We start from the raw sequence: 26,044 nt of genomic DNA on the forward strand, positions 1-26,044 counted from the left end.
GTGAGAACAGGTGGAGGAGGTAACTTGTCAGGGCAGTTAAGATTGTTTCTGTGCTATGGTTTTGTCTGAAACCGGACTGGGAGTCGTGAAGAATGTTGTACTTGTCAAGGTATTTCGTGAGGTCATTGTTGACAAGGCCTTCCATGAGTTTTTGGAAGAGTGGTATGTTGGCGATGGGTCTGTAGTTGGTGATGGAAGAGATTGGTTCCTTGGGGTGTTTAGGGATAGGGGAGATGAGGATGTGGCCAAGTTCAGTCGGGAAGTGTCCAGTGGATAGGCATAGAGATACCCAGTTGAATAGTTCTGCTTTGAATGAGGGGGGGGCGGATTTCATGATGGTGGGAGGACAGGTGTCTAATAGGCAGTTTGAGTTGGCGTATTTAGAATAAAGTTTGAGGAATAGATTCCAGTCAGGATTTTCAAAGGAGGTCCAGGTCATGTCGGCTCTTGAACCTTCAGTATCTGTTGTAGGTAGGTTGGGTGGAGGTTCGGGGCTGGGAGTTATAAGAGACAGTTTTAGAGTGTGGATTTTGTTGGCGAAGTGGTCGGCTAGAGTGGTAGCGGAGGGCGGGAGGACGGAGATGGGGCGTTTGTGAGAGTCTATATCGAGTAGAGAGTTAACTAGTCTAAAAAGTGCTTTACTGTTTAGATAAGGGGAGTTTATTAGTTGGGAGTAGTATTTACTGCGCTTATCGATGATCAGTTTTTTGTATTCTTTGACTTTTAGTCGCCAGGTGAGTCTGTCTAAGTCAGTCCCTGATTTACACCAGATTCTTTCATGTTTCCGAACTTCTCGTTTTATGGTCAGGAGGTCCGCGTCAAACCAGCTGTTTGAGTGGCGAAGTGTTTTCGAGCGAAGTCTAAGAGGGGCAGTGGTGTTAAGAACTTGGTCGCTAAATTTTTCCCAGTTTAGGTGGAAATTGGGGTCTACGTCGGAGTCGGAGATGAAAGTGTAGTGTGACCAGAAGTCTGCTGGATTTAGTTGTTCTCTTGTCCAGATGGATTGCTTTGTATGGTTGGGGTTAGGCTTTTTGTCAGGTTGTTTTTTGTGCCAGGCTAGATCAAAATTGCACAGGAGGTGGTCGGACCAGGGGGTGTTTGACCAGGTTTGGTCTGAGAGAGTTATATTGGGAGTGGTGTTGGAATTGGAGAGAAAGGTGATAAGGTCAAGGTGGTGTCCTTTGTTGTGGGTTGTGGTTTGGGGGGGTTTGGTGAAGCCTAGCGCTGTGAGGAAGGAGAGAAGATCAGTGACGTTTGAATTCTCTACCTGTTCGAGGTGTAGGTTGATGTCTCCTGCTAGGAGATTGTAGGTGCCTGCGGAAGAGTTCGTGAGTAGGTACTCATAGTAATCCTCTTTTGCTTGATTCCATTTATTAGGGGGTATGTAGAATAGCGTGACGATTAGGTTGTCTATGCATTCTGTTTTGGAAATTTTACAGGTGAGGATTTCTAGATCGTTGGTTAATTTGGAGTCTAGGACTTGGAAGTGAAGGTGGTTTTGGAGAATGATAGCGAGGCCACCTCCTCTTTTTGAATTTCTAGAGAGGGTGATAATTTTGTAATGTGGAGGGAGAATGTCTCCTATGATGGTGTCCTGGTCAGAAATGAGCCATGTTTCGGTTAGGAGGACCATATCTAAGCGAGTTTCTTCCAGCCAATCTTTAATGAGCTGGGCCTTATTTCTAACTGAGCGGATGTTCAGGTAGGCACAAGGAAGAATGGATTGTTGTGGGGGGCAGGAGGGTATCGTACGTTGCAAGTGTTTTAGAGATCGCTTTCTTTTAGGTGATGGTCTGGGAGGGTGGCGAGTGGTGTTGAGCACAGGAATTGGGAAAGGACCTGCTTCTGAGCAATCATGTAAAAGTCGATGGGGGCGGAGGAGTTTGTCCGAGCTGGGGATTCTATTCACAGTGGTGTAGGTTGGGATTGGTTCAAATGCTAGAACATTTGTGATCAAGCCTCTTGTGCTAAGCAGGTAGAGGAGGAGAAGGGCAGTGAGATTATGAGTGAGGCTGGTCATGTTGGAAATTGTTGGTCTGGGGGAGAGGCTAAGTGAAGGGCGGAAGAGGAAGGCCTGGGAAGTGGAGGAGAGAGGAGAATAAAGGGGTACAGAGGGATGGCAAGGAAGGATAACTCAGAGGAGAGCTGTGAGCTTAAGGAGGTTATACTATGTTCAGGAGAACAGGAGCATAGGGGGAATTCAAATGTAATTCTAAGACAGGAATGAGATATGATTATGGCCAAGTATTAAATGATGATGGACCAAAGTTAAATGAGAAAGGTTATCAATGAAAATCAGAGCCAAGATTATTTGGTCAAGAGTCCGCGGGTGGTAGGCAATGACTCTGCTAGTTCATGGTAGTAGTCCAGGGGGTTGCTGGGAGGCCCTGAATATTCTAGGAAAGGGGAACTCGTGCCGCTGCTGCTGAATCTCTCTCATTGACATTTCCTATATTGTTGGGAACGAATGCCCATCCCTACCTGTTAGTGTATCTGTACATTTGCAACTCAGTGCTCATTTCATGGTCAGATTCATATACTTCTCACATCTATCAAAATTCACAGATGATTCTAAAGATGTACCCTATCAATGGTATTTTTTAAAACCAAAAATAGGGGTCCATTTATTAAGGCACACTAACCAATTTAACATGCTCTAAAGATTAGCGTGTGCTAAATGCTAAGGCATCCATTATATTCTATGGGCTCCTTAGCATTTAATGCACGTTAATCTTTAGCATGCACTAAATCGGTTAGCGTGCCCTAATAAAAAGACCCCATAAAGATGAAAACTGTCAGAAGGGAATAGGGGTCAGATTTGATTTAGCCCTCAATAAATTGAATGACAGCAATTCAAGAATGGGCTAAAATCAACAAAATTTGCCAGATCCCAAGTAAAACTGTGCTCCTATGTGTCCCTAACACAAATGGTCACATACATGGCATAAAAATATGCTTGTAAAATGAATTAGGAAATTTGTACATGCAAAACAAGCAGGTATACATGTGTTTGCACACTTTCTGTGGAATAATTTTTAAAGGGAAAGTATGTGTTGCACAAGTTAGGTGGCTTTTATAAAATTATCTTCCCTATGAATAACAGAATTCTTTTAACCACTCCCTAACATCTGATTGCCCTGACTTTATATTATAATAGACCAAGGGATCTCTACTCAGTCCTCAGGATACACCAAGCCAATCTGCATTTTAAGATATTCACAATGAAAATATGAGCACTGCCCCTATTTCTGCAAATCTATCTCATGCATATTCATTGTGGGTATCTTGAAAACTTGACTGGCTCAAGGTCTGGACTAAGAACCCTTGCAAAAGGTAGATCATTTATAATAGAACACAACTGAAAATTAATAACCAATGAACAATTTCCAATGAATGGTCGCCAAGAGATGAAGAGGTTGGGGGTTTGTTTGGGGTTTTTTTTTTTTTAACATACCAGAAAAACAGATCATACATTTGGGAAGCTCAAGAATGCAATTTTGTCCTACCTTAAAGACATAATGAATGTTTCTTCTGTCAGAGCACTTGAGAGCAATAGAAGTTATGGTATCTAAAAAGGTGCACTGAAGCATGCAGGGTCCCAAAGTAGTTCCCTCAGGAATATCCTGAGTAGTATGAACAGTAGCAAACATTTCCTGAAACTGCTGGGGAAAGAATTTACTGTCACTGCTCCAGAGAAGCTTTGGGTAAGATGCAAAATCCATCATAAGCCTAGAAAAGGCAAAATATATAAAATATTTACCCATTGTACATATTATAGGATGTATAAATACTGCATATATCTGTAACTGAGGACACCTATGCTTACACACTAAAGCATTTCAAAATTTGCAGCAGTCCAGTTAATATAAGTACTTATTCAATCATAAATTGACATTATAAAATACTCATTAACTCAATTTCTCAACTGATATCATTTTACTATTTTTTTGGATCTCAGCGATGTCCCTCAATAGCGGTGTGACTTCCTTCCCGCTACACAATTAGGCATCAGTTCTTCACTGATCCATTTATCCTCATGAATCTTTCTTCTTTTTTTGTTATCTATTACAAAGATTATTTTCATCCTTTAAATAAATCTTTCATCAATAGAGAGTAAATAACTTAGCTTGTTTTTCAAAAAGTCAGGCAGGGGGGTTCATTACACCAACATGCACATGTTTTGCTTTATTGCTGCTTCAAGGCAGATGCCCCCTTTTTTTACACCTCCCTTTTTTTCCACACCACAGTCATCTCTCAGCTACATCTCATTGCTTCCCAAAAATTCTCTAGCGGGAAGGAAGTCACACCGCTACTGACGGACATCGCTGAGATCCCAAAAAAATACTGAAATGATATGTTGAGAAATTGAGTTACTGAGTATTTTATAATGTCAATTTACCAGCACAAGCTAAAATAGCCATTCCCAGCCCAGTCCTTAGGGCATACCTAGTCCCACTGGGTTTTCAGGATATCCACAATGAATATGTATACCATTCACACTAGGAGTACACTTGAAAATCACTGCTTGTGTACCTGAATAAATTTATGCAAAAAGTTCTGATCCCCCTGGGAGAACAGTATAGAAAACTGAATAAATACTATAAATTTATAGAACAGCATGTAATGCCAGGATCCATGCTCAACTTTGGACACAAGGATTTACACCATCAGAAAGATGGTATAAATCATGGCATGGAAGTTAGGTGTAGATTCCTGGTAGTTTTTAATACCACACACATCTTTTAGTGAATGGCCTTGGCCCACCCATTCCCCTCTCATAGCCACACCCTTTTGAGTTGCACGCTAAAAGATTTGCACAAGGATCTTTATAGGATAGTGTCTAGCAAGATGCACGTGCAAATCCACATTGTTTCCAATTAACAGTAATAATTGGTTGTTTGCACCCAATTACTGCTAGTTAACAGCTGGTTACTCAATTACATTACGTACACAACTCGGGCGCCATCTATAGAATCCAGGGAAATGTGTCATGTTATTTGATTATTTTTTCCTGCTGTTGATTGTCTGTTGCCTATGTTCACATAGTTCATGCTGAACACCACCCCAGGTGAATTTCTTCAAAAAGGTTGTAAATAAATCCTAATAAATAAATTAACACTGGGTTTTACTAAACCGCGGAATAGCTTCTTGTTCCAAAGCTCATAGGAATTGAATAAGCATTGGAACATTTACCTCACCAGCCCATGGTAAGAAGCTCTTTTGCGGTTTAGTAAAAGGAGCCCTAAATAAATACAAATCATGGCTAACATGGAATGAAGTTAGCCACACTTATTGAGGTGACATTAACAGTTCTGTATTACCTTTCACATTAACAGTTGCTGTGTAATAACTACCCCTACATGGACTGCAATGCGCACTCCCTTCCCATTCCATGCCCCTTACTGTTTATTTGTGCATCAGGGGATTTAATGAAGAAAATAGTACATACTATCAGCTAACCCTGGCAATAATTATTAATGTGATGCCACACTATTAGTGCATCTTAAAAACTGCTTTAAAAATCTAACACATCTTAGTGAATAAGCCCCTTGGATCAGTAAAACACATAGAAACATGATGGCAGATAAAGGCCAAAAGGTCCATCCAATCTGCCCATCGCAGTAACCATTATCACTTCTTCTCTCAAAGAGATCCCATGTTCCTATCCCAGGCTTTCTTGAATTCTGACACAGACTCTGTCTCCACCACCAGGGCAGGATTAACTCGTCGAGGGCCCCTAGGCACACAAGTACACTGGGCCCCCTGCCCCACCCCACCCCACCATGCGCCCAGGTGAAAACAGGAAGCTGCGTCAGAGAAAAGCTTTGGGCAAGCAGCACCGCTTGCACAATTACCCACGTTGCTTGCTTGTCTTACTTTTCGTCAATGGGGGGGGAATCGTGTTGCCGATCGGCGTGGGGCCCGCGTTGCCAATCGATGCTGGAGGGGCCCATCGCCATTTGGAAAAAACAATGTTGATGCCCTCCTTCATCGGGTCCCACTGATTATTTCGGGCCCTAGGCATGTGCCTACTTGGCCTATTGGTTAATCCTGCCCTGTCCACCACCCCTTCCGAAAGACTATTCCACCCATCTACCACCCTTTCTGTTAAAAAGCATTTCCTTAGATTACTCCTGAGCCTATCACCTCTTAACTTCATCATGTGCCTTCTCATTTCAGAGACTCGACACGTGTATTCACATCACGTAGGTATTTTAAACATCTCTATCATATCTCCCCTCTCCCACCTTTCCTCCAAAGTATACAGATTAAGATCTTTAAGTCTGTCCCCATATGCCTTATCACGAAGACCCCACACCATTTTAGTACCCTTCCTCTAAACCGACTCCATCCTTTTTATATCTTTTTGAAGGTGTGACCTCTAGAATAGTACACAATAGTCTAAATGTGGTCTCACCAGAGTCTTAGAAAGGGGCATCAATACCTCCTTTTTCCTAGTGGCCATACATTTCCCTATGCACCCTAGGCTCCTTCTAGCTTTCTCCATCACCTTTTCAACCTGTTTGGCCATCTTAAGATCATCACAGTTGTATTTAAAGCATAGATTCTTTCCCAATGGCATGTACGACTGAAGGTGTACTGTAAGAGACCCTATATATTGAGTGCTGAGACAAAATTTAGTACCCAGTCTAAAAAAGTCTAGATTTTCATGCTATTTAGAGTTTGCATTAGAAAGAGATTTTTACAGTATTGAGTGGATTATTAATGGGGAAAAATGTTAGTACTATAAAACCAGTAAAACTCTTAAAACCCTATGGGAGAACTAGTGGTGTTGGCATTACAAGGGCAATTCCATAAATATGCACTTGTCTTGGTGCACTCTATATTCAATAAGACAGGGGAAAATGACATTTACATGTGTGAGCACCATCATTCCTGTATGAGTGCACATAAGGGGTAGATTCATTAAATGGTACCCAAGGTTAGGCACAGGGATGATCTGCACTAGGCTAGTATTCTGTAAAGGGCAGTCTGCATAGAACAACCTTTATAGAATACTAACTTAGTGCATATTTTGGCCCTGATTTTATAAAAGACACCTAAAGTTAGGTGCCTACATCGGTGTGCCTAGCTCAGGGGTAGGCAATTCCGGTCCTCGAGAGCCGGAGCCAGGTCAGGTTTTCAGGATATCCACAATGAATATGTATGAGAAGGATTCACATGCACTGCCTCCTTCAGATGCAAATCTATCTCATGCATATTTATTGTGGATATCCTGAAAACCTGACCTGGCTCCGGCTCTCGAGAACGGGAATTGCCTACCCCTGGCCTAGCTGATCCAGGCGCCTAACTTACACTGGCTTTTACAAAGCTGCGGTAGAGATTTCTACCGCAGGCTGGTGTGGTAAATGCTCCAATTCTCATAGAATTCCTTTGAGCATCGGAGCATTTACCTCGCCGGCCCACAGTTGAAACCTCTACTGCGGCTTTGCAAAAGGAGCCTTTAATTATTTAAAAAACGTAATCAGTGCCAATAACAAGCAATTAGCATCTCATAATTGGCTTAAAATTAATTGGTTGCTAGGTGCCAGAAAGTGGGCATGATTAAGGGTTGATCGTAGGCAGATGAAGAGTGTGTTTTTCATGTAGGAGCCTAAACTGGACTTAGATGCCAATAGGCACCTAACTTAGGTGCCAGAATTTAGGCCAAGAAATCCCTGGTATAAATAGTAGGTGCTTAAGATTTTGTTGCCTACTAGTACCTAAACCTGATTTAGGTGCCGCTAGGCACGATTCTATAAATGGCACTTAAGATCGGCATGCACTATGCATCACATTCCTTGGTGCCTATGATTTAGGCTCTGTTATATTCCTCAGTGCCTATGATTTAGACTCTGTTATAAGAATCAAGGCCATAATGCCTAACATTGAGCATGAACAATTAAGCCTGTCAAAGGCTGTTGTAAATGCCTATGCCTAACCTATGCCTATGCAGTTAGGCCTGCAAATGCAGGTATTTTATAACACTGCACCTAAATTCTGGGAACACCCCTGATCCATCCATTCCCTTCCCATGGCCACACCGCCTTTGGAGTTGCACGCTACGAAATTTAGGCTTGCATGTTATAGAATAGGGCAAAGGGCAGATCCATATGCAACTTCTAATTACTGACAATTAAATGATGGTTAACACCAGTTATTGATTGTCTACGCCAATTTAGCCAATTATGTTGCACAAGGATCAGCAACACATGCCCAAAAATTGAGCGCCTAACTATGGACGATCTACACAGAATCTGGAGGTTAGTGATATAGAGCATACCTGCAAGCAGGGTGTATGCATAGGAGAACTACAGGTGGAAATGGCTATATGTCCCACTTATGCAGTGGTGTAGTGAGGGAGGTTGGCACCTGGGATGGTGGTGCCTGGCATCACTGCACCGTGCACCCCCCTCCCACACACACACACTCTTCCCCACAGCACCGTGTGCCCCTTACGCCCCTTGCACACCTCTTCAAATCTTCACCAGTGCAAGCCGCATCTTCCACCTGCTGCTCGCGCCAGCCCCGACTCATTTCTGACATCATGTCCTGGTCCCATGACCAGGAAGTGATGTCAGAAGAGAGATGAGGCCAGCTCGAGCAGCAAGTGGAAGATGAGGCTCATGCCGGTGAACATTTCAAGAGGTACATGAGAAGGTTGGTGGAGAGGAGAAGAGGCTCTGGTGCCCCCTCCCCTCCCCCATGAAGATGGTGCTCAGGGTGGTGCACCCCCCCCCCCGCCCCTCTCTTTATTACACCACTGCACTTATGCATGCAATTTACAGCACACTGTGATTTACATGCATCCTGGCTGCATTTTCACAGCTACAGTTACACAAGGTCTATGGCTTGTGAAAATGTGAGCATATAAATTTTAGTTGTACCGATGCTGACTTACACTAGTATTCTATAATGGCATGAGGGCCCCTAGACACTGTTTTAGAATAGACACTCCCTATGCCACGTCAGCTTGCCTGAAAGGAGGCACCTACGAGAAAGAATAGCCTCATAAGTGCCGGTGCTTTGAGTCCATTCATTGCACTAGGGCTTAATGAATGTCATTATTTTAGCTCTGGATAATAAATCCTTCCTGTTACTAACATATTCAACCCAAAGCAGCACAGGGGAAAACAATTAGAATCCATTTCCTACCTTGGCCTCCAGTGTTTCTATTTGGTATAGCTAAAATTTATTATAAAAAGGATAGTTATAAGGACAGATTGAAAAAAAAAATCTGTTTTAACTTTCCACCTGATTCTGGAAGTGAGAAGATGCATGCAACTGTGCTGGAAGTTTGCAATACCCTGAACCAAAATCTAGGTTACGTCTTCATATTGTTCTCCACAATGATATTTTCAACCAACAAAAACTCTAGCCAGTACAATGCATGTTGACCACAAAGAAAAATACTTAAAACTGGATAAATAAATTTTAAATAAGACAACACAAGAATGCAGAGGGGGAGATTAGAGAAAAAAAAAAACACCATATATTTTAGCCTTGTCCTGAAGGATGCCAAAACAGTGTTTAATCTGATCCTGCCAACAAGACAATTTCAGAAAACAGGTCTAAATATGGAGAAGAATCCAAGTATCAATACTATCAGAAGTTATTCGTAACCCAGCATCTAATTCGAGTAGCATTACTGACAGATTTCATAGTGCTGTGCATAGATGCAGGGTGCCTATGTCCTTTGTTCCATTTATTCTTATTCAAATTTCACACATATACCTCATTCCTGTGTAGGTTACATACCGCTCACATAAACCAAGTATGACTTTTAAAATATTTTGCTATATGATATTCTCCATAGCAGTACCTCATCTGCATAATCCACATCTTAACAATATACTTTAAATATACTTTAAATTTTCCTTTTTGGTGGGCAAATTTGTGTTCTAGTTACAAATATGAAAAAATGAATACAGAATTTTGGGGGAATAATAAGGTATCTAAGTTAGTGTGGGGCCCATTAGCAGCTTTTGTTGCATCTATTTAAGATATGTAGTTATATATTTATGTCTTATATCTCTTTTAAATTAGGTTTCGTTCCCATACACATCAGGGGGAGGGGAGGGGGATACGGCATATATATTTGATGTATGTTTACATTTCTGAGTTATGCAGGGTTGGGGGTAATGATGTTTTTTAATTTCTGTAGTTCAAAAGTGCTTTGTAAAGGTTTGATATGTTTCAGATATATATATTTATATTGCACTGTTCATATTGGAAAATAATAAAATTTATAAAAAAACCGAAACAAAACAATATACTCACGTGCTTTGTATCACTGTCCTTTCTTTAAACTGTATGTAGAAAAAAAACCAAGCTATACATGAAAAAAGTCTTTTATTAGTAATTACACATTACAACCATCGTTCTGGCCCAAATATATACAAAGAAATAAAGATTAACAAATAAAACCACATCTCCATACATACTGAAATAACTTAATACATTTCTCAACTAGCTTTTATGGCTTTTGGGAGCTAGTTCTCACTTCCTCATGTTAGGATCGAACGATCAAAACAGAGTATCATCAGAAAAGATAAGTAAATCAAAATTATTCCAATGGTAGTCCATAAGGAAAAGTAGAAGGGAGTGTGACCCCCAAGCTTAACTTTAAGAAGTAAGCCCATACAATCATTTTAATTTTTTTAGTAATAACAAGATGGAATCCAATAAACAATTCCATTAGAAAGTTGGAAGAATTGGGATCGCCTTAGTTTTCCTTTCTGGTGGGCGAGCTTATGCTTAACTTATAAGTATGAGAAAATGAATGCTGACTTGCTGGCGCATAATAAGATATTCAAATTGGTTTGGGGTCAATTGACGTCTTTTGTAGATTTGTTATAGTTGCCCTTTATCTTTATTTTCCATTGTTTTGCGCCCACACATCCGGGGGGGAGGGGGGGTTATCTTTTGTTTTGGTATTATTCCCGATGGTAATGTTGGATGGGTGAGGGAATTTTATTTTTTGTATAGATTCTGATTGTTTATAAGTGCTTATTTGATTATTATTATTTGTATGTAAATTGTATTGCACTTTTTGTTGGCATTAAAAACTAAATAAAGTTAAAAAAAAGAAGAAAGATTGTTGCAATAGCATAGGAGGAAAATTATCAACGTGGGCTACTATTAAGATGTGTTACAGTATTTTACTATTAATCCCGGTTATTATTGCATAAAATGGGACCCGTGCTAAAACAGCACAAGTTAGTGGTACATTAACACATCAAACGGTCACTACATTAATATCTATGCCTCATAGAACTGCTATTATAAATTCAGTATCAAATATGCATGGTCTGTATTAGAGCAGGACCATCTAATACAAATATTTATTTGTGTCGTCCACTCAATAAGCACAGTTCTGTACAAAGAAACCAGACAGTGGAAGAGTCTTTTCCCCAAAGGGCTTATGCCCTTCACTGGTTTGTTCACACCTCTAAGGTTTGGCCTATGATGTACTCATCTGAAAGACATCAATGTTCACCGGTTTCTCCAGTACTCCAAATACTTTAAACCATTGGCTATAAGTTCAACATTTCCACTTGCCTTTTATTGGCAGAGGATCCAAACACCCATCTCTTTCTGTTGTCTGTGCATCTGTTAGCCAACTGCCTTTTTTTTCTGGATGTTTGGGGGGGGAGATTTAACCATTAAACCAATGGCTTTTTGAGAGAACGATAAAAAAGAAGCATCAGCGAACTAGAGGAATGAGAATGAGAAATGTTGCATGCACTCGGCACTGAAAGGAGCAGTCCTCAAACACACCAGAAACTCTATCCTGTGAACACCGATCCCATTCAACAAAGCCAGAAAAACTATTATCCTGCTTGCGTCTATTGTCCATGATTTGGGTTTGAAGCAAAACTCTACATCCATGAAGAAACTGGGGTACCTTCAGCAGTTAAGTCTAAAATATGAATCAACTATACTCACAGACACTTCATCTTCCCATTGTACTCCCAATCTGGTGATAAATCAAGGCAAAAATCAGCCTTCTGCTCTTTTGATGCCTGACTCTACAAAAAAACTGATAAAAGAAATCTTACCAGCTGACTTGGCTGCTATGTTTCTAGAGGAGGCGCAGGGCAGAGTCCTCAGGAGCTCATTGCTGTCAGCTGCAGAGTTAGAGAGAGAGAGTGACATGGGGAGAATGGGAGCCAAGCATTGCAAGCCTTGACACAGAGGGTGGGAAGTGAGGGAGAATGAAAGGGCGGAGAGAGAAGGAAAGGGGGGGGGGCGAGATTAGTTTGACTACAACTACAATATATAGCAAGTGTTTTCATATTCTTAACCCTAATTGTCTAATGCTATCCCTTTGAAGGTTAGTTAGGAATCAAATTATCTTAGCTTTTGGAAGAAATTTATAAGGGAGCATTTTTTACTGTTTATTTTAAATGGCTTTATTTCCACATAGCTTCCGTACACAAATCATCATCCAAGACATGTTTTATACATTGAAATCTATAGCATCACCCTACAAGTTAAGAGCACCATATCTTTTCCAACATTTTGCCCAAACCTATACAAAACTCTGAACCCAACGTTCCCCAGCACCAGAGAATCATCCCTTCTCCCTCCCTCTTCTCTTTTTCATTTCCCTCGTTGCTTTTTTTTCTGATTTTACCACTGTGCTCTCACCACACATGCTAGGAAGCAAGTTTGGAGATAAACGGGTCCCAAATCTCATTGAATTGGTTTAACCATCTTAATTGTAATGCCCTAATTTTCTCCAGATTATGTATGCCCTACAATCTGTACAACCAAGAATCAAATATATGTGTGTGTGTGTGGGGTGGGGGGGGGGGGGTTGTTGGGTCTTCCCAAAGGTAGCCAGATTTAGCCTTGCCTCACTTAGGCAATGCTTTGTTAGCACACATTATCCCTGCGGTACCTGGAACATTCAAGTGGAACAAGTAACAACCTGGGTCACAGGAAACCTCCTACTCAAAATCCATAACTAACTAACTAAAATCCATCAATCTAATGTCAAAATTAATTATTTTGTTCCTATTTGTTTTATATTTTTTTTCATTGTGTGCTCCATTTTTTTTTCTTTATTGATTTTTAATCAAAAACAGTGTCATACAATTAAAAGAACAGTAGGCATTACACACATTACACTAATTTCTGTTCAGGTAACATAAATATCATTCAATAATTTCAGATTCTTGCATCTAATATTATCAGAATAGTACCTAAGATATACTACAAAAGAAGACTAAAGTTACCCAAATATCTCTATGAATATTTATTCCCCACCCTGGATGTGTAAAGATGAAAAAACCAAAAGAAAGATATGATGATAAAAATACATTATTATGTTTTTACAAATTTGGTCAATGGGCTCCAAATTTTATTGAATTCCTTACTAAGTCCCCTACACTCTGCGTTGATTCATTCATATTTATATGAAGTACACACATTCACCCACCAAAAAGTATAATTTATTCTTTCATAATTCTTCCAATTACTTGTAATTAATTGAATGGCTATACCTGTTAAGATCAAAAATTATATTCTGCTTTCATACAATCTGCTTCTTAAAGGCAGAATACCAAATGTATTCAAATCAAGTCAATCAAATCCAAGCAGAAAAGGGAGAAAGACAATGGCACAGGGAGAACACTAGGGACAAAGTAAATTATTAAGACATGAGAGAGAAGGAGCAGAGGTGATGAAATGTAATGAAAAGAGTCGGCAAAAGAGTGACACAGAGAGTAAAGGTGAATGAGAGCAGAGTGGCAAAATCAGAAAGAAAGAGAAAGTGGAGGGGGAAAGGAAAAAGAGAAGCATATTGAGAGGTGGTACTGTCACACACACAGATATTGTCAAGCAGTCTGGCAGTACAAGGTACAAATTCAAACCCTATAAAGGACAACGAGGAAGAAAGATGTTCCTAATTAAATTAATTTAAGAAATGCATTCATATTAGAACTTATGTAACAGCAGGGCAGCCCCTTGCACCCTAACTCATGAAGTCACAGTCGACCCACTTCATAACTCTGTCCAGTCATGGACCATCATGGAATGCTTTTTCCATTCTCCCAAGTCTAGTCATAAAGGAAGTCACAGCTAGTTTGGCAGGTGCAAAGCCTCTGTGACCCTTGTGCCCGCCCCCTTTCCTGAATGGATCACAATCTAATATGGCAGCATAGTCACTTAGGCCCATATTCTATATATGGTGCCTTAAGTTGGTGCTTAAGTGGAATACACCACTTAAAAATGAATAGCAAAAGACAGATCGTCCAAGTACCAATAATCAAAGCTGGTTTTAGACGTATCTAAAACCAGCTTAGGCCTTTACCATGCCTCTGAGCGAAAAGAGGTGTTTTTGGATGAGGGGAAAGGGCAGGAGGTGGGCCCACCTAGACTTAGTCGTCTGGCAGCCATAACCAAAAAGGGTTAACAGGTTGCCAGACGGAACTTATACGCTTTGACTTAGACCAAGTCAAAACAGGTATAAGTTCCAGTCCGGGCAACCTGTCTACCCCCCACCGCAGCGATCACAGCAGGAGAAATGCCTAATCTCTCCTGCCGCGATCAGCCCCCCCCCCCCCGAACTGCCGTGAACCAGCAGGAGATATGCCCAATCTCTCCTGTTGGCACCCCAACCCCTCTGAACTGGCACGAACTGGCAGGAGGGATCCCAAGTCCTCCTGTCGCCCCCCCCCCCCCCGGGTGAATACCGGCAGGGAGGGATCCCAAGCCCTCCAGCTGAAGGCGAACCCCCAACACCCCACCCTCTGCAAATACCGGCAGGAGGGATCCCAAGCCCACCTGCCGAAGGTGACCTACACCCAATAGGGTTCTCATGTGGACAAGGAAAACCTGCATACATCAATGACTCATTGTAAATATCCAGAAAACCCAAATGACTAGAAACCAGGATGGGTTTGGGAAGCCATGCCCAACCAATACAGGCACATATTAAATGTACTGTATAATTGTTAAACAAGATGAGAGAATGAGAAACTTCATTAACCAGCATAACTACAGCAGTTTAAAGAAACCTTTGTGAGCTACTTATTATAATCAAGTTGTATGTTGATCATGTATTTTAAGATTAAAAATGATTCTTAGAATATTACACAATGAATGAAAGTAGTCTGTACATTCTGCATTTTAAAGTGCTTGTATATACTGTATATTTGATCATTTGATATAATGTATATTTGATCATTGGCTTTTCACATATTTCCCTGGATTCTATATATAGCACCCAAATGTCTGTACCCAGCTTTGTGTGTGCATCAGATATGCTCACGGAAATAAATTAGCTAATGAACTCAAAAGCATCAATAATTGGGGGCTAAACACCAATTATTGAAGTTACTTGGCAGTCTTAAAAATTTTATTCTAACGTCAATCAATCGTGTATATCAAAACGGAGACATGGCCAGGGACATTCCTAAACATTGCGTGCAGAGTTATAGAATTTGACTGAAGAGCACCTAACTTGGCTGCTGGCATTTGTACCTGCTTTAAGCAGCCATAAGTACAGTGCCCGTAAGTTAAGTGCGGGATCTATGACAAATGCTATTCTATAAAGGATGCACTCCCTTTATAGAATAGAGTTTCACGCTCGAACTATTGGGCACAAATATTTCAGCACCATTATTTAATTTTGTCCATTTCGCACACGTACACACACTTTATCAGTTCCCAAAACTCATTTGGCTGTTCAAAGAAGCTAGGAACTGCTGATATGCAAAATATCAAATGATAGAAGCAATCAGCTGTTGGGTCACACTCAAATAATCTCCACATCTGCAAAGCTGTATTAATTTTGAAGGGTGTCTTTCCCTATAAATGCATTTAACGCCTGGTAGAAAATCTTTATGAACATGTTGGCACGTGAAATAGCAGCACGCATCTGATATACCTCTCTGGAATTCAACATTTTAATGCATTTACATTCTAATTATCATTGCAGTTAAATCATTGTCTCAGCATTGTGGGTCTATGTGTGCATGTGGATATGGTTTGTATGTGTAATATCAGACACAAGTAATTAATGTTTCTGTTTTCCAAATGTTTGGGTCTGCGCTAACCCATTGCATTGCCTCCTTCCTCTGACTTTTTAGCATGATAGATAAAAATTTAAGTTTACAGTTGCATACAGAATAGCATCTCATCTTTTTATCCATTTCTATTTATGAATCACTTCTACAGAAAAAGCTTGGAGCAATTTACAGCCTATATAACAATCATACAAATATGGAAAACCATGCAAGAAACAAAACTGTGAAGTCGACGATTTTGATCTGGAAGTTTATTAAAAGGTCTTCACAATTAAAAGCGATGCAGATCAATTGGTAAATCCATGTAATATACAGTGAGAGTTTTGCAGTGTGGACCCACCACAAAACTCTCACTGTGTATTCCCGTTTTTCTGTGAATCATATAAATCTAACAGCAATTCTAAAATATACAAAACTGTAGCAACTAATTGTTTTACAGTTTTAATAAACATAAGTCAAGCATACAACAGTTGATTCATAAGTCATGGCAACTAGTTTTTTTCTTTCTCTGTAAAATGTGCCAACACTGGAAATCTAATATATACGTTTGAAAGTGTGTGACATGTACTTCTTAATGTTGCCACCAGATGAGAGATGAGTGCAGTGGTCTCTGGTGATGGAGAAGCACAAAATATGACATTTGAAATCATTTTATTAACAAACAAGTAATAGATTTTAGATCAGGGGTCTCAAAGTCCCTCCTTGAGGGCCGCAATCCAGTCGGGTTTTCAGGATTTCCCCAATGAATATGCATTGAAAGCAGTGCATGCACATAGATTTCATGCATTTTCATTGGGGAAATCCTGAAAACCTGACTGGATTACAGCCCTCAAGGAGGGACTTTGAGACCCCTGATCCCTGTGTTAGATGTTTCACTAAACCAAGCACGCAAAAAGCTTGAGAGTGAGTATGTTTAACAGTTAACACCCTTCAAAGTGTTGTCATTTAGGATTATGGCATTGTGATAGGATTTAGGATTATGGCCCTTGTAATAAAAATAAGGAACTATCACTAATATATCAATTAAGATCCAAAAAGGCAATGCTTAGATATTGATAGATGGATCTCAAGTCAATCTGACTCCTGCTTATATGAATATACTCAAACTGTATACTTTGAGCCAAATGCTCGGTGGCATGTAGCCCTGCAAAGAGACTCAACTTCTATAACAGAACCCACCATCCAACCATTGCAAATGAGCTATAGGAGTTGAGTCTCTTGGCAGGGCTACACACAATAGAGAGAGGAAAAATAATTTTCGCCTGCTTAGCATACCGAAAGGTAGAGAAGGAAGAGATGTGATTGGGTTTTTATCATCTACTATCCCAAAGATCTTGTCAGTCCAATTTACACAGCCTTTTGAAATAGTACAGGCCCACAGAGTGCCATCTCAGATTGTTCCTAATAGTAGATACCTATGCCCTATTGTGGTAAAGCTACTAAGATATAATCAGCTTATCGAGATTATGAAAATGGCTGTTTAAAGTCTCCAATTACATATGAAGGGAATCCCCTTTTTTTATCCCAGATTTATGGAAGCAAACAGCTAAAGAGATAAAACAGCTATTAGAACTTAGATTACGCCCCTCTATGGCTTTATGCAGATGTGATGAAATTAACTCAAGAGAGACGCAGAGAATTTCTTGCAATGAGAGAAGAAACAAGAGGATTGGGAGCTATCTTCTTGCTAGCATATCCTTGTAAATGTGTAGTAAAATATATGAGCTTGAGATATGTGGTTTTCTTCCTTGAACATCAAAGATATTTTTTGGACCTTAAAAAGTTAACTAGTGGGTCAGGATGAGTAAAAGTTTATAGCCGAGAGTTAGCCATCCAAGCCTTTTCCTGAATTGTTTGTTGAAAAATGTCTGCCTTAAGTTCTAATTCCTCCCCCTTGCAAATAGTAGTCTAAGGAAGAGACCAAACTCAATTTATTTTATTTGTGTATTTTTCATGTTTTCTTCCTTTCTGTTGTTGGAAATGGATCTGCATTTCTAGAACGAGTGTTAAACTTGTAATGATTTAATAAATGAATTTAAAAAAAATATCCTCTGAGACAGGATCATTGTGAAAATGTGTGAAAAAAAAATCAGGATCACCAGTTTTTTATGCTTATCCAAACTGTGCACATATAGCAAGAGAAATTAGCATTGATATGTTTCCCATTTTGTATTTAGTCAAAGGACAAATATGATATAGATTCTTACTAAAAATGAGTAAATGAGGGTAAATGAGCCCAGACACTGGACTACACTGTGGATTTTATACCAGCCTGATGAAGCACAATCCAGAATGAGAGGACTCAAGGGTCTTTCGTACGAAGAGAGACTGAACAAATTGCAGCTCTACACTCTCGAGGAACGTAGGGAGAGGGGAGACATGATCGAAACATTTAAGTACCTCACGGGACGTGTCGAAGTGGAAGATGATATTTTCTTTCTCAAGGGACCCTCGGCCACAAGAGGGCACCCGCTCAAACTCAGGGGCGGAAAATTTCATGGCGACACCAGAAAGTATTTCTTCACAGAGAGAGTGGTTGATCATTGGAACAAGCTTCCAGTGCAGGTGATCGAGGCAGACAGCGTGCCAGACTTTAAGAATAAATGGGATACCCATGTGGGATCCCTACGAGGGTCACGATAAGGAAATTGGGTCATTAGGGCATATACAGGGGGTGGGTAAGCAGAGTGGGCAGACTTGATGGGCTGTAGCCCTTTTCTGCCGTCATCTTCTATGTTTCTATGTTTCTATGACTATATGCTCTGAAAAATTACAATCACAAGCAATACATTTCTTAAATTATTTTCTAAAATATAAACTTCATTTCATTGTACTGTCATTTGCCTATTAATACTATACGCTGACCAGTACTTGTTCTTCGAAACAATCACTGCATGCTCCACTCTCATAGAATCTAGCTTCTGTACAGTTTGATTAAAATACTGCATCTTCATCATACTCAACAAGGCCTGGATAATATCTAAGGCAGAATATATATACGAGGGGCCACTAGAAAGTTTTCAGCCCAACCAAGATGAGAATGATGTGGTGATCTGAAACTTACAAGTTATTCCACACTTTTCTTGGCACTTTGTTTCAGCGAGGCAAATGTATCTAGGAAATGGGCACGAGTATAGGCCATTGTCTCATCAATGATGAGATTTGCTCTTAGGCACTGGTGGAATGAGGCATTATGACATCACAATACAAGGGGCCGCTGAAACATTCTCAGCCCAACCAAGAAGAGAATGATGAGGAGCCATGAAACTTACAAGCTATTCCAGACTTTTCTTGACACTTTTTGTTTCATTTTATATCATTGAAACAAAAAGTGTCACCCCAGGTGCCTCCCACCCTCACTATGCCACTGCCTAGGATCAAGGTCTTCTGCACTGCCCATTAGGGTACTCCTCCACTCCCTCAATCCAACTGTCATGACTCCTCCTTAAAAAAAATATCTCATGGATATTCATTGTGGGTAACCTGAAAATCTGACCAGCTAGGTGTGTCCCAAGGACTAGTTTGAGAACCCATGGTCTAATTACAATTTGTGTTGCAAACACCAATAAATACCTAAAAGGGAAAGCTGAAAAGTTGTCAACCCAACCAACTTCTTAAATTCTGAGTGTTATTTTGCTACTGAAGCTGAAAATAGTGTTATTTTATTTTGCAAAGTACCAATTTGCAGAATTGTAATGCTATATTTTGACATTGTTTCAGATCACTAATTAATTGAACCGTGACCATGAAAAGTGCAGAATTTTCAAGTGTAGAACTCCAAGCTGTCATTAAGTTCCTATTCCTGCAGAAGAAAACTCCAGAGGAAATCCATGAATGTATGATGTAAACATTGAGTGTCAAATGCTCATCATACTCCACAGTGAAGAAGTGGTGTGCAAACCTTCAGTGTGGAGATTTCAAGACCAAAGATGCAGCAAGGTCTGGGAGGCTTCACACAGTGTCAACTCTTGAAATTGTTGACCATGTCCATGACCTGATTTTGGCAGATTGGCAAATATCAGCTACAACAATTGCTGAGATACTATAGATATCCAGGGAACGTGTTGGGTATATAGTCCACAAGTAGCTGGGTATGCAGAAGCTGCCAGCCAAGTGGGTGCCCAAATGTTTGAATGCTGATGAGAAATTACATCGAGTGGACACATCCAAGTTGATGTTGCAGCATTTTCAATGAGCTGGTGCCAATTGTTTGGAACGACTAGTTATTGTTGATGAAACATGGTTACACCACTTGATGCTGAAAGAAAACAACAGTCCATGCAATGGTGGCACTCAGATTATCCAAAGTCAAGGAAATTCAAGACCCAAAAGTCATCAGGAAAGGTCATGGCCACAGTGTTTTGGGATCAGGAAGGTATTGTAATGACTATCTTTCCATTGACCAGTTAATACAGAATATTACTGTAACTTGTGCTGATTAAAGGAGGCATTGAAAGAAAAAAAGGAGAGGAAACTGCGGAAAGGAGTTCTCATTTTGCTCACAAGGCTGGAAAAATGATGGATGCTTTGATATATTGGGGTTTAAGTGCATAGACCATCCACTCTACTCACCAGATCTTGATCCGTCTGACTATTTTCTTTTTCCAAATTTTAAAAAGAGTTTGAAAGGACAATAATTTTTGAGTGATTTGGAGGTGATTGCAGCAGCGGAGCAGTATTTCAGTGACCAGACATCAGAGCATTTTTTAGAAGGGTTACAGAAATTTTAGACATGATGTGCCAAGTACATATGTTGAACTTAGCAGTGAATACATGGAATAACTTGTAAGTTTCATGGCTCCATGTCATTCCCTTCTTGGTTAGGCTGAGTACATTTCAGCATGTTCTCGTATTTTACCTTAAGCAAACACTTGAATAACTAACAAAATTTTATTTTTCATTTTTGTTCCTGGGTAGTGGCATAGCAAGGGTGAGAGGCACCCAGGGCCTTCCTCCCCCCCCTTCCACATGCACACCCCACTTCCCTTGTACCTTTTTAACTTCTCCAGCATAAGCAGCATGCCCACGTCTGTATCAGCTTGCACTTCGATGTCACTTCCTAGGTGCAGGTCCCGGAAGTGACATCAGAGTGCCAGTGCCAACATGGACAGCAACTTCATGCCAGGGAAGTAAAAAAGGTACGGGGGAAGGCAAGGGATGCATGCAGCAAGCAGTGGGGGGGTGGGGGGGGCAGAAAGGAGGAGGGGTGCTGCACCCTCAGCAGAGAGCGCCGATGCTGATGTGGACAGCAACCTTATGCCGGGGAAGTAAAAAAGGTTCAAGGAAGGCAAGTGGTGCACACACATAGTAAGGAGAGGAGCAGGGGGGAATAGAGAAGGAGGGGTGCCATTTTTAGGCTTTGGGCCTAGTATTGCTAAAAATCATTTTCACTTCTGCCAGCCTGAAATTTCAAGCTGCTTGTCTGTTAGCCAAGTGGGCCCCACTGTCAGAGGAATGTGAGATAAGAAGGATCCATCATGGACCGGTGGTAGTCAGTGCCTGGCAATCTTATCTCTAAGACAATTTATGATGACATTGGTCCTTGGACAGATAATGCAGAACACTTCATTATGTGAGGAAAAACTACCTGGTAACAAGGATATTATTGGTCAAAGATATCTTTCAGCAGGAAGCAGAAGACTAGAAGAAGAAAGAATGTGACCAGTCACAGACAGTTGGTCATGAGGTGTAGAAAAGATAACTTCAAGATTGTGCTTGAGAGAAGGGAAGCTGGAAAGCCTGGAATGATGGTATGGGCTATACCAGACCTAAGATCACAAAGAAGAGTTCCCTCGGGCTATTCCTTGTAAGAGGGCACTAGTCTTCACCTGGACTTTGGAACTTTTTCTCTGACCTAAGACTGATATCAGCTGACCACCCAGGCTGAGCCTATCATAAGCCCTGTGAAATTTGTCATGTGTTGAAATTCTGCAACTGTCCAAAGAACTGGAGTCTGCCCTGGCTCATTGCCCAGGAATGAAAATGGTAAGCAAGTTTACCTTTTTACAGCTCACGTGAGTTTTAGTTTAGAATTGCCTTATGTGCAAGGAAGTTTACGGGACTTCGTCTGTGATTTAGCCATTTAGAAAATGTAGATGTTTATCTCTCTAGGAGATCTTAGTTTATATGCTGTGTGCTATATATTTAGTTCTGATGCTAAGGGTACCCCAGTAGCTACGACTGGTTTATGTAGCAGTAATTATTTAGATAAGCCTAGCTGTGTGTTCTTTTCTCTTAGTAACCTTGTTTCTTACGCATAGCCTCTATCAATATTATCCTTTGTGTACACTGTTCAGTGTTATGGTGTTCACCTGTGAATATTTATCTATGCATGTAAGTAACTAAGTTGTACATTCTTTGTATACATGTGCAAGTGTGTTTTCTGTAGGGATAATCACATAATAAAGACAATTGCTTTCAGGACAGTGTGGTCATTGCCTATAAGCGAATTGGAAAGCGAAAAGTTGTTCTCTGGGATTTATTATTTGCTGCAATGCCCTCTAGACACCTGAGCATTTTATTACAAGTAATTATTATAGCACTGGCAAAAACTCCCAAAAGTGTCCTCACCAAAACGGCAACTGGGGTAGACCCACCCCCTCCCCAGTAATAAGTGTTTTCTTAATTGCCTTTGCAACAAAAGTATAGAAAATGGCTATCATTTCCTTCAGACTTTGCTTTTGCGACCAGGACACTGATATTTTGAAATTTACATTTTTTTGCAGAACATTCCAGATTGATTCCAAGCTGAGTAAATTTAGGGGTCCTTTTACTAAGGTGCATTTTGCTATATATTATGACCAGACAGGCTCAGCGCCTGTCAGCGTCCCAGTTAAATCAGAAGGTAAAGGAAAGGGTAAACCCAGGAAGGGAGTTTACAAGATCCGTCCTGGCCCTGATGATGATAATTTCCCCAGCAATCACAGGGGGGAACCGGAGCTTGCTGAGAAGGTAGTAGGTAGTGAGTATCTGGGTCACCACTGGAGGAGCCCAAGAGCTACCTTGTTCCCTGCTGACTCAGCCAGGTTAGGGCATGTCCTAGGATAGAAAAGCCAGCAGTAGGGAGCAAACAGACAGGCAAGCTAGGGAGAAGGTTTAGGCCTTTTCTCCCTGAGGATCTCCCTGGGCCAAACAGGAGCAACCAAGCCACACCTATGGAGGTAGAGGAAGCTGGAGATGTCCTGAATGAATCTTTGTCTGACATAGAGCTTCCTATGGAGATACAAGAATTTTTGCCTGAACAATTGGAGCAGTCTGTTGAAGCCATGGAGGTTGGTTTATCCACCAGCCACAAGCAGTAAACTACCAAACAGTGAGTTTTGTTTTCGAACTGTTTGTTTTTGGGATTGTTTTGTTTGAGCTTTACTATTTTTGGTTTTTTCCTTTGTGAAGCTGGAAGTGTCTCTGGGGAGAGGTTTGCTGTCACCCAGGGAGGGAATTTTGAAAGTCTTTGAAAAAGGTTTTTGTAGCAAACCTAAGACACTCTTCTAATCCTAGCAGATCTACAAATTACTGCTAGAGGCTTTATTTTGAGAAATTGTGAACTGTTTGAAAGTAATACATATGACTGGAATTTGATTTTGCACCTGGTTTGGAATACAGGCTGTGCTGGCTCTAAGGAGAGCCTTAGCTCAAATATTACTGACTGAGTTTAAAGAAGAGAAAAAAGTTGGAACTTTTTCTGCTTTGTTTATTTGCCTTCTTTTGAGTTTTTGCTTTGTGCATTATTGGTGACATTCTGACATATTTTTATTTACCAAGTAAAAGTGCAGTAGTGTACATTTATCCTTTCTTGGTGTTTGATTTTTTGATTATTGTGAGTTCCACTGGTGTGTCAATCCATTCCTGCAGGGTGACTCCAGGCCGGGTCACACGCTGCTGTGCTTACCAGATTTAACCACTAGAGGTGCCGTTGAGTCCCGGTCCGGGACAGCGGCTTGGCTACAATATGTGGCCAATTTATTAAGATAAGGACGTAAAAGTACTCCACAGAAGCATATTTCAGCATGTTGTTGGGGATCAAAACAAACCTCGAGCCCTTTACATGCGAGCACTGCGAAAAAAAACCCTCCCCCTCCTTTACTAACATGTAGCATGGGTTTTAGCGCTGGCAGCGGCGGTAACTGCTCCGACGCTCACAGGAATTCTATGAGCATTGGAGCAGTTACTGCCGCTGTCAGTGTTAAAATCCTCACTATGCGTTAGTAAAGGAGGGGGTCTGGAAGGTAAGAAAATTTTGTTTCTCACTAAGATGGCAGAATTTTCTGCTATAAAATTTCTTAGAATGTTTAATTTGTAAAAATATTTACATTTAAAAATTTTCAATGTTATTTGAAAATACAGTAAAACCTTGGATTGAAAGTAATTTGGTTTGTGTTTTGCAAGACAAGCAAAACATTTGATTAAATTTTAACTTGATATACAAGCAATGTCTTGCAATACGAGTACATAAAGTATATACACGTCACAAATGAGCCAATGGTTCTTCTCTCTCTGACGTTGCAAGAGTGTAGTGACTGTTCTAAATGAGCAAAGTCTTGCAATACGAGTACATGCAGCATACACGTGTCACATCATCACAACTGAGCCAATGGTTCTTCTCTCTCAGACGCTGCAGGAGGGTAGTGGCCGTTCTAAACGAGCGAGGTCTTGCAATACAAGTACATGTGGAGGGGCATAATCGAAAGGGACGTCTAAGTCCGTTTACATCCATCTCGCAAGTCGTCCGAAGTAAAAAACAGCTTAAGACTCATTTTCGAAAGATATATCCAACTTTTTTTCCATTTCGAAAATCATCTAATTATACATCCTGCCGATCTGATCATCCAAACCACTAAATCGTCTATCTTTAAACCACATTTCCGTCCAAGTCCAAAACGCCTAGAATAAGCTCTATTGGACGTGGAAGGGATCTGCAAAGTGATGGACTGCACACCCAGACATGCCACCTAAATAGTGGGGTACCTTACAGGGCACCGCTGTGAACTTTACAAAAAGGGTGCCATGGCTTATTCTCACTACACTCCCTTATAGGTGACGGTGAGCCCCACAAACCACCTCCAGAATCCCCTAGACCCACTTATCTACCACCCCAATAGCCCTTATGGCTGCAGGAGCCACTTATATGCCAGTACAAAAAGGTTTTGGGGGTGTATAGGGGAGTGCACATGTTTAAGTATCAATGTAGTGATTACAGGGGCTTATGGGCATGGGTCCTCCTCTCCATGACTCCCTAACCCACTCCCAAGACGACTTAAGCTGCCTCTGGGCTGGACGACTGGGCTTTCCTATGCCAGGCGATTGTCTGGAGGCTGAAATTTAAAGTTGTGAATAAAATTTTTATGGGGGTGGGGGGGGGGGTTGGTGATCACTGGGGTAGTGTGTTATGTGTTTGCAGTGTCTGTGTTATGTGTTTGCAGTGCTTCTCTGGTGAGTTTAGGTGGGTTTTTGTGACTTAGACCATGTTTTACATGGTCTAAGTCACAACGTCCAAGTTCTGTCTAGGCTCTGTTGTTAAACTTTCGGTTATACATGCTGTACGACTAAGTCTAAGCCGGCCCACGTCCCGCCCAACTCCCGCCCTCGACACGCCTCCTGAAACGCCCCATTTAGCTTTGGACATTGAAGGCCTAGGTTGTTTTTAAATATGTCCAAAACCCGGTTTTATTATCGGCGCTTGGACGTTTTTGAGAAATGTTCGTCCAAGTGCCGACTTAGGCCGGTTTTTGGACGTTTTTCTCTTTCGATTATGAGCCCCATAATGTTTTGTATTAAAGTTTTTGGGTTGTGGAACGAATCCTCAGTTTCCATTATTTCTTATGGGAAAATTTGCTTTGATATACGAGTGCTTTGGATTACAAGCATGTTTCTTTTTTTTTTATTCTTTATTTAATTTTATAATTTGACATAATAAACAGTCAATTCAAAGAAATATTCCAATACCAGTCTCAACCATTGTTAACGCTATAATCAAAAAGGTAAATAAAATAGCAAAAAGGAAAATAAAC

At 40.7% G+C, this 26,044-nt stretch overlaps 1 protein-coding gene across 5 annotated transcripts in view; it reads right to left on the minus strand.

The window, feature by feature from the left end:
• ZNF488 (zinc finger protein 488) overlaps positions 1-26,044 on the minus strand; it is a 45,158-nt gene that overhangs the window by 16,011 nt on the left and 3,103 nt on the right. Inside the window, exons 2-5 of one of the 5 annotated variants that reach the window (XM_033943521.1) lie at positions 12,063-12,188; positions 11,950-11,980; positions 10,282-10,310; positions 3,507-3,729 (exon numbers count right to left, since the gene is read on the minus strand). In XM_033943521.1, coding sequence (XP_033799412.1) covers positions 3,507-3,725 — 219 coding nt within the window. In that variant the 5' untranslated portion in view covers positions 3,726-3,729; positions 10,282-10,310; positions 11,950-11,980; positions 12,063-12,188. Of the gene's footprint in view, positions 1-3,506; positions 3,730-10,281; positions 10,311-11,949; positions 12,189-26,044 lie in introns of all 5 variants that reach the window. The other 4 variants (XM_033943526.1, XM_033943524.1, XM_033943525.1 and 1 more) reach the window with 4 other exon arrangements.

This window comes from Geotrypetes seraphini, chromosome 4 (assembly GCF_902459505.1).
Source record: "Geotrypetes seraphini chromosome 4, aGeoSer1.1, whole genome shotgun sequence".
Lineage (NCBI taxonomy): Eukaryota > Metazoa > Chordata > Amphibia > Gymnophiona > Dermophiidae > Geotrypetes > Geotrypetes seraphini.